At 57.8% G+C, this 11,525-nt stretch overlaps 2 protein-coding genes across 2 annotated transcripts in view; one reads left to right on the top strand and one right to left on the bottom strand.

The window, feature by feature from the left end:
• Positions 1 to 1,117: 1,117 nt before the first annotated feature.
• Positions 1,118 to 7,982, bottom strand: KDELR1 (KDEL endoplasmic reticulum protein retention receptor 1). The gene is made up of 5 exons (XM_067719606.1): positions 7,688 to 7,982; positions 6,919 to 7,019; positions 6,518 to 6,676; positions 2,500 to 2,752; positions 1,118 to 1,443 (listed from the first exon to the last, which is right to left on the bottom strand). Exons 1-5 carry the CDS (start codon positions 7,776 to 7,778, stop codon positions 1,409 to 1,411), a joined length of 639 nt encoding a protein of 212 aa, XP_067575707.1. The 5' UTR covers positions 7,779 to 7,982; the 3' UTR covers positions 1,118 to 1,408.
• An 818-nt stretch (positions 7,983 to 8,800) lies between these two features.
• The window catches only part of GRIN2D (glutamate ionotropic receptor NMDA type subunit 2D), a 35,579-nt gene continuing 32,854 nt past the window's right edge, over positions 8,801 to 11,525 (top strand). Inside the window, exons 1-2 of the mRNA XM_067719562.1 lie at positions 8,801 to 9,791; positions 10,632 to 10,893. The gene's annotated coding sequence lies outside the window, so the exon portion shown is untranslated. The remainder of the gene's footprint in view (positions 9,792 to 10,631; positions 10,894 to 11,525) is intronic.

Genomic DNA, 11,525 nt, shown 5'->3' with positions numbered 1-11,525 from the left:
GAAGCTTCCAGAGCCATCCTACGGCAGAACTGGAGGCGGCTAAGGAAAGTCTCAGCAGACATCTAGGGCATTTGGCGAAATCAGGGCGCAAAACTCCAAAAGGTTACAAGGGCCAAGCAAGTAAACCAAGTGAAGGAAACAGGCCAGGTGTGAAGCCAATCTGGAGGGAAACATGGAAAAGATTTGACTTTCCTTTGAACTTCACAAAACCACAGAACAACAGCGTCAGCCCAGTAAGAGATGGTATCAAGCCCTCAGCCAAGTCCTGGGGACCTGGTGATGGAGGGAGGGAAGTTCACGTCCCAGCCATTCACTCCAGCCATCTGCTCCCATCCAGACACGAGGACCTGGCATTGTCAGACTCATGGGGTTCTTTTCAAGAGAAGCCAGAAATCCCGATTTTAATGTGAAAATCTGGTTTTTAAAGGCTCTCTAGGGAGAACTGTCAGGGAAGTTCTGTGCCAAGATAAGAAGAATCTTCGAGATCTTTTTCCTCCACAACCTCTTCCCTGGTGGAGTCATGAGGAGTCAGGGTGCAGCTCAGAGTCTCAGGAAGCCCAGTTTCTCATCTCCCTGCTCCTCTCAGGCCTGGATCGCCTGCGGATGGCAGACGGGATAAAGCAGAGGCAGAGAGAGGGGCCAGGGTGCCGGGCGGACCCCACAAACGCCAGAGAGAGGGCAAGGAGTAGCCAAAGAGAGGCATCGTTTTCCTCAGTTTATTTCAAGAGAACAAAGAATCAACCATCAATTCTGTACAAAAACATGGCCATAGAGCCACGGTGACCCTTGGGCCAACCCCCTTCCCATGCGCCCCTAAATTGCCAAAAAACAAGGACGTGACCAAAAAACCCAAACTCTGGAAAAAATTATTATGAAAAATCAGGGGAGAACTTCCCTCCCCTCTTCCCTCTCCCCAATGCAGAAGTTTGGGGGGGGGGATGGGAGGTTGTGTCCTTGACAACGGTGGGAGGTCTGGCAGGCGGCTGTCGGCAGATTTAGTGTTTGGCAACCAGTGGGGCTGATGGGTTAGGATCCAGAAGGAAGCCAGGGGGCTCGGGGGAGGGAAAAGATCTCCAACCCTGCCGTGCCCCACAGGACACTCGAAAACAGTTTATAAAAATTGGGGCCAGAGAGTAGAAAAGAAAGGAGTCATCAGAATCAAAACCTAAATAGTGGAAAGATTTTTTTTTTTTTCTCTAAAAGGCAAAAAAACTACAAACAGCCCAGGTCCTGAGCTGCCCCAAGACTTGGGTCCTCCACTGCCCCCTGAAACCTGGCAGGAGCAGGGCTGGGGAGTACCGAGAGGTGGGTTCTTAAAAAAGTTCCCCTGGATGGGAAGGCTCTTCGTCTTTCGTCGCCTTCCTCTGCCTCTCGCAGCTGCCCCGGAGAGGGATGGCGAGGACCAGGGCTACGCCGGCAAACTCAGCTTCTTCCCCTTGAGGACTGGGGGCAGAGAAAGGGGGGTGGGCGTGACCAAGGGGTCCCTCGTGGAGGGGACAGCCTCCCACGCCCACAGCAGGGGCTTGGATGCTGGGCTGGGCAGAGATGCAGGAGGGGCAGCCCCAGGACTCGGATTATCAGCTGTGGGTGGGGCCGGGGACCAGGCTCCCGGCCTAGGGGCTGAGCCATGGAGCCCCGGAGGAGGCCCTATTTCCCCTAATGCTGGCTGCTCCCCTTCCATCCTGGAAGGGCTGGAGGCCTTGGCTCTCGGGGGGCGCTGGGGTCAGAGGGCCTGGCAGGGCTGGCTGGGCGAGACCACCCGCTTCTGCCCTCCCAGCCTTAATCCTCAGGGGGCGTGGCTGCCTTCAGGCCTCTGTCCTCCTGTCTCCTCTTCCCTTCACACTGACTAACTGAACTTCCAAGGTCTTTGCTTTAATCATCGTCTCTAAAAGGCCTCACCCCGACCACACCCTCTCCACGTAAAGTAACCCCCTCACCCTCCACCATTGTTCACCAACACATCCCTGGTTCCTTTCTGTCACTGCCCTTCTCACTGTCAGCAATCATCTCTCTTGTTTATTCACCACCTCCCCCGACTACAATACAAAGGGAGGGGAGGGCCTTGTCCATCTTTTCTCCTAAGCTCGTATCCCCAGAGCCTAGCCCCGGCCAGGGACATAGACAGTGCTCCATAAATTTGTTGGTTGAATGAATGAATGAATCTTGGTGGGCCTGAGTCCCTGAGGGTAAGGACAGAGGTCCATGAGCAGAGAGGAGGCCCTCCCTTCTCTGAACGCTGCTGGGGCCTGGGAGACGGGAATTCTGGATCTGTTACGGGTGTGAGACTGAAAGACTTTGGATATGGAACCTTGGGGCAGGAGGAGGGCTTAGGACACATTCCAAGAGAGGAAAAGTCAGAGGCCACCCCTGCCTGCCCCTCTCTTTGTCCTGTCTCCCCTCGAGGGATACAGGGCTGGGGAGATGAAGCTGGGGCCCCAGGGAGGGGGGGAGCTGGGGAAGGAGCAGGCTCCCTACCGGCCGGCCCCCCACGCTGGCTACCTTTGGTGATGTAGAGGTAGAAGAAATCACAGTAGAGGACCGTCTGGACCAGGCCTGCCACGATGGCGATGAGGTCGAAGAAGCCTTCGAAGTGGTAGCGCCAGATCCAGTTGAAGAGATAGAGCGTGCGGTAGACCCCCAGCGCAAACAAGTAGTGGCTGGTGATGGTCTCCGCCTCGCCCGTCTTGCTCACCATGAACAGCTGCGGCAGGATGGCCACGGACTCCAGGTAGATGGAGAAGGTCCAGAGGATCTGCGGGGAGGCCGGGGCGTGGGAGCAGAGGGCAGGACGAGGCGGGAGGGGACAGGGCAGAAGAGAAGGGTGAGGATGGTGGACCTTGTGGCTACAGGTGCAGTGATGTTGGAGAGTGGGCGACAGGTACCACAACGCCTGCCGGGCACTCACTGTGTGCCAGACACCGCTTTCCTGCCCCACCTGTATTCTCTCGTTTAATCCCCACGATGACCCCATGAGGGAGGTACTATTATCAGCATCCCCTTCTTTTTTGTTGTTTTGTTTTTCGGTTGTGCCGCAAGGCTTGAGGGATCTTAGTTCCCCGACCCGGGAGGGAACCTGGACCCCGGCAGTGAAAACACCAAGTCCTAACCACTGGACCACCAGGGAATTCCCAGCATCCCCTTCTACTGATGAGGAAACCGAGGCCCAGAGAGGGTAAGAGGCTTGCCCAGGACGTAGCTAGGAAGCGGCAGAGCTGGGATTTGAACCAAGTGTTCTGAGCCGGTGTTTGTGAGCACTTTTAATTTACACCCCTCCCAAGGGCAGCGCAGGTTGGGATCTTGGCTGTGAGATGTCCCTTCTGTGAGATCTTGGGCAAGAGACCCAGATTCTCGGAGCCTCTGCTTCCTCACCTCTAAAATGGGGATGATTCTGGGAATTCCTTGGCGGTCCGGTGGTGAGGGCTCCGTCTTTTCACTGCTGAGGGCCCAGGTTCAATCCCTGTTTGGGGAACTAAGATCCCACAAACCACATGGCACAGCCCTGCCCCCCACAAAAAAAGGGGATAATTTTCCTGCCTTGGTAGGGGCGACATTCAATGTGCAATCTTTAGAGACATAAATCAGACTGTGTCACTCCCTGGCTTAAAACCCTCTTGTAGCTACTTCTTATCACATCCAGAATAAAACCCAAGTTCCTAACCTTGGCCTTCAAGGCCCTCCTCAATCCAGCTTCATCTTCTACTCCCTCCCCTCGCCCTCCAGGGTACAACTACCTGGGCCTTCCATCTGGTCCTCCAACACACCAAGCTCCTTCCTGCCCCAGGGCCTTTGCACTTGCTGTTCCTTCAGCTCTTCCCCCAGACAGTCACATTCTGCCTCTTCCACCTCCTTCCAATCTCAGCTCACCAGTCACCTCCTGAGAGAGGTCCTCCCTGACCATCCTTCCCCCTGGATGGTCACATCCCCTGTCTTATCTTCCTCCTGGCAGCTCTGACCAGACTGTGAGCTCCGTGAGGTCCAGGAGCCTACATCTTGGGCACCCTGTGGGCCCAGCACCTGGCACAGTGCCTGGCACATATTCGATGCCTGGATGAATGCATGAGCGATTGGAAGCAAGGTCCCCAAGTGCTTGTCACAGGCCATCATTTAGGGAGCAGTGACAAGCATCATTTGTAAGCAGGACAGGGCATCCCAGGAGGGAGAGACGAAGAGATGGCAGGCAGCTGTCGGCCCCTTTTCAGTCCTCAGCTCCCTGAAAGTCCCACCTGGGGTGAGTTGTGATCTGCAGACCCACCGAAACCTCCGCTCAGACAACAAAGCCAGCTGGCAGGTGTGGTTCCTCCTGGGTTGTTTTGGTTTGTGGGAAGGAAGTGGGGACCTTCAGGATGTATTCCTAAGAACTGACGTTTATATAGCACTTACTACATCCAAGGCACTGTTCTATGCACCTTATGGGTATTAACTGGCTTATGCCTTAACCCTATGAGGTAAGTCCTATTGTTATCCCCCTTATACAGATGAGGAGACTGAGGCCCACGGGATCAGTAACTCGTCCAAGGCCACACAGCTAAGATGTGGGTGGAAACAGATTCCTACCCAGGCAGCTAGACTTCAGGGCTTGTTCCCATAATTACTCAGAATCCACCAGCGAGGTTCTTAGTATATCAGGTTAGTTGAGGCTCTCGGGAAACATACCCATTAAATTGATACATACCGATTGTTAGCCTTGGGGAGTGGAATCATGACCTAAGAGGAGAGAGAAGGTCTATTGCATTTTACTTTATCTATTTGTGACGTCTGAATTTTTAAAGAATTGTTTCCTTCTATGATTAAAAAATAATTTTTCAGCATGCACCTATTGATAGCATGGGCTTTGAAAGCAGGCAGACCTGGGTTCAAATTCTGTGAGGTCTCCCCTCTGAGCCTCACCTCAGTCCTCCAAGAAATAGGGATGAGTATGCCCACTTCCCCAAGAGGCCGACGGATCAGACGGGATGATGACGGATTTGGAATGGCCAGCTCAGAGCAGGACACACAATTGGTGCCAATACTTTGCACAAGTGACCTCCCCACCTCTGAATGAGGGAACCACACAAGCTGGAGTCAAGAATCCTGGGTCCTGGTCCGGCCTCCTCCACCTGGAGCAAGCCCCACTGCCTTCCCCCAGCCTCAGTCTCCCCATCTGCAAAATGGGCCCAGCTCAGCGGGTGCTCCATGCAAGGTGATGCTGATGATACAGTTGCAAAGTCCAGGCCCCGCAGCCAAGCTTGGGGTTCCTGCCACAGTGCAGTGCCGCCTCCCTCTGACATTTCTGGGACCCCTGGGTCAAAGTCACCCCCAGTCACCCTCAGTCAGATTTGTCTAGCCTGCAGGGTGCTTTTAGAAATAGATCTGGAATCTGTAGCCAAAACTGTAAAGTTTTCCCTCAGGAAAACTCCTGAATTGTGGCTTGTGTTGAAAACATCATCACATCTGGCTGCTCAGTGGCGGCTTGCAGAATCTTAGTTCCCCGACCAGGGATCGAACCCGTGCCCCCTGCCTTGGACGTGTGTAGTTTTAATCACTGGACTGCCAGGGAAGTCCCAGGGCCAGCTTCTTACAAGGCAGGAGTGAGTGGTCCTGGGGGAGGAAAGACTGCTCTGAATTTGATTCCTGCCAGCCCCAGGAGGCCTTAACCTTCCAGATTTAGCAAAGGCCCTCTCGAAATTCCTCCCAGGATTTAGCAAAGGCCCTCTCGAAATTCCTCCCAGGAATTTGTACAGGTCCCACCAAAATGCCATGCAATAAAAACCATGACAGCTAACATTTAGGAGTAAAAGGATCCACATGGTCCTAAACACTGCAAGCACTGAACAAACATGGACCGCACTTCCTACCTACTGCCAGACACTGTGCTTTACCAATATTAACCCCTCATCAAAGCCTATGAAGTAGGAACTGATTATCCCCATTTCACAGACAAGAAAACTGAGGCACAGAGAAATTACATGACTTGCCCAAAATCTCACAGCTGCTAAGTGGGCTTCAAATCCCAGTTCTCTGGTTCTAGAGTCTCTGTGTCTAACCACTACGTGATGCTGTCTAATCTCAGTAAATCCTCACAATGACCTGATCTCGACTTTACAAATAGGGAAACTGAGGCACAGAAAGGTCAAGTTCCATGCCCAAGGTCATGCTAATAGAAAGTAACAGATCCAAATCCAAGTAGCCTGGCCCCTAAGAGCCCCGTTTCCAACTCCTGAACTATTCATTAGGCCAATGACTTTGGAAGAGTCATTTCAACTCCCTAAGCCTCAGTTTTCTCATCTATAAAATGGGGCTGCTATGAAAAGTAATGAGTTAATGTATGTGAAATGCTGAGAGCAGCGTCTGGCACATAGTGAGTGCTGCTGCTGTTACATTACTATCATCTGACTCCAGAGCCCCTGTTTTGAACTTTATGTCCTAAAAGAAGGAAGTCTGAGCAAACCCTACAGAAGGAAGCCTCTGAGTGGGTCCACTGTCAACTGCTCTTCTCCCACAGCCCACCCCACCACTACAGACCCTGCAGGTGGCCTACCTCTAGAGGAGTAAAGTCATGGTTGACCAAGAACGCCAGGATGGCCGTGGGGACAACAAGGAATTCCACTCGGAACGTGTCGTGGTTCCCATCGTAAGTGGCTTTGAACTTGCTGTAAATCATCCAGACCGTGGTGAAAGAACAGGCGATGTAGACCACCTGTCGAAGGGGAGGATGTGGAGGGTGCTTCAGCTCCAAGCACAGGGTCCGAGCCCCCAGTAGACTTAGACCCAGCCCCAGGAGTCCAGGCCCCCAGCCTCTCCTCCCTCAGGCTTAGCAGTCTGGACCCCTAGCCCCATCCTCCCTCAGACCCAAAAGTCTGGGACCCATGTTCCCTCCTCCCTCGGACCCTCCCCGGCTCCCCCCTCAGGAGGGCTCGGCAGGTTAGGAAAAGCCTTTACCTTCATGCACGTGTTGTAGAGTGAGATGTAGTTGGTGAAGAGGTCCAGGTAGCGGGCAGTGAACACCACAGCAAACAGGGCCTGGCTCTTCCCCGAAATCCCTGTGGTCCAGAGAAATGGGGATGGGGGAGGCTGAAGGTGGGCTGCACGGCCAATAAACCGAGGCCCAGGGCCCCGGGCGAGCCAGAGGGGTTCTGGAGTGCAGCTGTCCCTGGAGGCCTCCCCAGCTCCCCCGGCCTAAGCAGGGCCTTTTCCCACGGCCCACAGCCAGGGGGCAGCCCGGCCCCAAAGCTACTCCAGCCCGAGGCTCTGTCCCAGGCTAGGCCTCGTGGCCACCTCCGGCCCCCTCAGGGTCCTCCCACAGTCCAGATCCAAGGTGGAGCCTTGGGAGGACCCCACTTGACCTCAGCCTTCCGGAACAGGTCGCCTACCTCCCGCTCCCTTTCTGGCGGCCACAGTCCACGTCACCAACTCTCAGCCGCCTCCCTGCCTGCCACAGCTCCCTGTTCCCAGCCCTGGGAACCCTAAGGCCACCCAGATAGGGGCCGGGGGAGGCTGAACTGGGTTCCTGGAGCCACCCCCACCAAAATGGATGCATCTCCAGTTTGGGGAAAGGAGCTGACCCCCTGGTGACCCCGGACCTGGAAGGGGGATCCTCAGCAAGCAGTGGCGGGGAGGAACCCGTCCCCCTATGCCTCCAAACCCTTCCCCGAGTCCTGGACTGTCTCCCGCATTCTCCCCCCTTCTCCGGCCCCGGTGGGCGTCTCACCGGCACACGAGCGGGACTTCCAGATTTTGAGCAGCAGCAAGATGATGGCTAGGAGGTGGGAGAGGTCTCCCAGGAATCGGAAGAGATTCATGGCTGAGGGGATCTGGCAGGGCTGGGCTGGAGGGAGTCAGGCTGAAGGGGGGCTGCCCCCCGGGGCTGCTGTTCTGGCCGGGCGGCTGGGCTGGGGGGCGGGAGAGGTGCCCTCGGGTGGGCTCCGCTCCGGGGAGGGGGCTCTGGGCGGGGTCGCCGAGGCCGGAGCTGGTGGCCGAGCCAGAGCTAGGAAGAGGGAGGCCGGCGGGAGGGAGGGGGAGGAGTCCGGGCGGGAGGCTCCGCCCCCGAGGGCGGAGTCCCGGCTCTCCAGCGCCCTCTACCTCGCACACCCCCCCACCCCCACCCCCGCTTGCAGAGTTGGCGCCGAATTTACCCCCCTAAGGCCGCCTCCCAGGAACTTGCGGGGTCGCTGGGATCCGAAACTCGCAAATCCGGCACCAGTTCCCCCAGGCAGTCCGTGCCTCTCTGTAAAGGTTGCAGCCCAGCCGCACAGATTCTGCCCTTGACATCGATTCGGGAGGCAGATCTCTGAGATTTAAAAATCTTAGACAGGGACCCAGAGGCTGGCTTTTCAGGGGCCTCCAGCTACAATGCACTCAAAAGACAAGAGAGCAGTCCCCAGTCCCCCTCTCAGACTCAGAAGTCTGGGTCCCCAGCACCTTCATCCCCCAGGAGCCAGGAGTCCAGGACCTCAACCCCCTCCTCCCCCAGGACCCAGGAGTCCAGGACCCCAGCCCCTCCTCCCTCAGACCCAAGAGTCTAGCCCCCCTTCCTTGGGGCTTAGGGTCCCACCCAACAATCTTGTGTCTCAAGCATCCTAGACCCAGGAATCTAGATGCACAATGCCTTCCTCCCTCTGGGACCCACAAATTCAGGTGCCCAGTCTCTTCTTTTTCAGAAATGTAAGGCTTCACTCCTGCTCTCCCAGACCCTGGAGTCAGCAGCCCACAGCTCTGGCTCCAGCCCCTCCTCCAGAGCTGCCCCCTCACAGGCACACATACACACCCTCAGGAGCCCAGGTGTCCTGCGCCACACTCCACCACAGCACTTTATAGAAGCGCTGGGCTTAGCCTCTCTAGCAGGAAGGGCAGGAGCTGGACAGCTGGCCTTGAGGGCCAGGAACAGGCTGTGTCTAGGAGGGGACACACATTGCTTTCCTCCTGGATGTCTGAGTACCCACGGGTGATGGATGTCAGGGTCCGTCAGTAAAAGAAGGGGTACAGAGGTAGTAGTTTCCTCAGATTGCTGGATGGATTGGGTGCCTGAGGGTGACATCCATCAGTCTTGGATTTTGGGCCGCTGAGGGTGGTTTGTGTTAAGGGGTCAGTTTGTCTGAGTGCCTAAAAGGGACTCAGGCCTGGAGGAGGGGGCCCAGATTACTGGGTAGCAGTGGAGAAGGGAGCTAGGGGCTTGGACTCCCGGGTCTGAGGGAGGAGGGGGCTGGGGGCCTGGACTCCTGGCTTCACGATGGAGACCTAGTTTGCAGGCCTGGCCTTCCGGGGCAATAGAAGCCAAAAGATGGGTCCTAGCATGGTGGAGAACCAAGTCTGGGAATGGCCTCCTGCTTCACAAGCATCAAAGTGGGGAGGGGGCAGAGGGCGGCAGCCCCTGGGCTCTGGAGTCCAAGTCCCAATCTGATGCCTCAGTGCCGGGGCCTGAGTCCCTGCCTGTTCCCCACCCCTTCCTCCCCGTTTTATTTGCAGCCCCTCACTCTCTTGTCCCAGGAGGAAGGCAGAAGCTGGGAGCTGGGGAGGGGGGTGGCCCCCTCCCCCAGCCCTGGCAGGAGGAGGGGTCCCCAGGGAGGCCAAGAGGGGGGGCTGTGGGTCTCCCGGCAGGGGCGGACGGGGACTGAATGTTAATCACATCCCGAGCGAGTGTGTGTGTGTGAGAACAGAGCGAGTGTGCGAATCCCTCCCGCTCCAGCTCCTCCAAGCTGTGGCCGCCGCCCTCCGCCCACAGCCTCCCACGGCCACCGGTGCCCAGCTGGGGGGGTGTCGGCCCGGGTGGGTCCGCCCGGCCCCCAGGGATCTCTCATGCGTCTGCCATCTGCCCGGTGAGGATCTGTGTGTCCGGGTGTCTGGGGCTGGGCTGATGGGGGGGGGTGTGTCTGTAAGGGCTGCGGCGGCTGAGGGAGGGAGGGAGGGTTCTGTCTGTCCGTCTCGACCCTGAGCCACCTGCCTGGGTGTCGCGGGCCCCCCAGTTTCCTCCCTCCGAGCCCCCCCCCCCAAACCCGGATGGATGGTGTGTACCTGGGCTCTGTGCCTCCTGCCTTCGTCCGGCCGGGCTTCTGGCGTCCCCGGCTGCCTGTGTCCTCCTGTCTGTCCGAACAGCCCCTGACGGCAGTGGCAGCCCGGCCCCATCAGACCCGTGTGTGTGTGTGTGTGTGTGTGTGTGTGTGTGTGTGTGTGTGTGTCGCTCCTCAAGCTCCGGGGGTGTTGAGGGGAATCCCAGGGAAGTGAGGTGGTGCGTGTGTGTATGGTGTGTGTTTCTGCCTGTATTTAAGAGTGGGGGAACGAGGGGGGTCGTCTGGAGGTGGCCAAGCGAGGAAGGGGCGAGCAGTCCCCCCGACAGGCAGTCTTCCGCCCCTCAGGCACACACACACACACACACACACACACACACACACACACACACGCCACCGGCTTCAGAGGTGACCCAGACAGACAGACAGACAGACACAGAAGCGGGAGGGGGGGAGCGCTAAGGGCACAAAGGGGGGGGGATGCGAATGAGCCAGGGAGAGGCGGGACCGGACACATGGACGGGGGGGAGGAGCCGGGGCTGAAGCGGCAGAGGGGGGCACCCCGGGTGGGCGGAGGGGGGATCCCCATGGGGTCGGGGCAGCGAGAGGACACCCCGACAGCCTCCGCAATGTCCGGGGCCCAACTTCCAGCGCAACATGTGTAGCAGCGTCCTCGCCTAGTCTGAGTGGCCGCAACCTTGGGGGACAGACAGGGCAGGACGGACCGAAGAAGAGGAGGGAGAGCTGGAGCCAGGGACGGGCAGGAGGTCCCCGCCACCGCCGCCGCCCCAGGGCCTGCCCCCCCACCCCCTCCGCGGCTCCCTGAGCCCTCCGCGGAATCTTCGGGTCGCTGGACTCCGGTTCCGTTCCTGGCACCCTCGCAATACCCCCCACAGAACAGGGTCATGAAAAGGTAAGGCTGGGGTAGGGGATGCAGGGGTGGGGGTGGGAACGCGGATCCCCAAATCTAGGACAGGGAAAGTTGGCCAGGGGCCTCCGGGAAGGACGGGGATTGAATGGGGAATAGGGGTCTCTGGGGGCCTCTTTGCCCCCTATCTCCTTCTCCCTCTCTGACCCCTTTTTCCCAGGTCTCTACACCTCAGGTCTCCTAACCCCCCATTTCTGACACTTTGATCCCTCTCCCCAGCCCCATACACCTGACGCCCCATCTCCCTCTCTATCCCCCATCTCTCCATCTCACCTTCCCTCTGCCCCACCCCACCCCCTGCCCGCATCAGTCTCCCCCCCACCTCGCCTGTCCTCCTCCCTCTCTCCTCTCCATCTCCCCTCCCTCCTCAGCTGTGAGTCTGCTATTAATACCTCTACCAAGGACCTTGAGAGCATCCAGGCCCTGGCACCCCTCGCCCCAAGCTACCGTCCCTTCCTCAAGGTTCTGGAATACCCTTCTAGCCTCTTCCAAGCACCAGGATTAGGGTGGGGAGAGAACAGGGCTGGAGGGGGGGAACGGGACGCCGTCTGCAGCACGACGCGAAGGTGGGGGGGCGGGCTGTTGATCGAAGTGGCCTCTCCTCTCTTCTGTGATGG

The sequence above is a fragment of the Pseudorca crassidens genome, chromosome 20, assembly GCF_039906515.1.
Source record: "Pseudorca crassidens isolate mPseCra1 chromosome 20, mPseCra1.hap1, whole genome shotgun sequence".
Classification (NCBI taxonomy): Eukaryota; Metazoa; Chordata; class Mammalia; order Artiodactyla; family Delphinidae; genus Pseudorca; species Pseudorca crassidens.
This window is presented reverse-complemented; position numbering and strand designations above follow the sequence as displayed.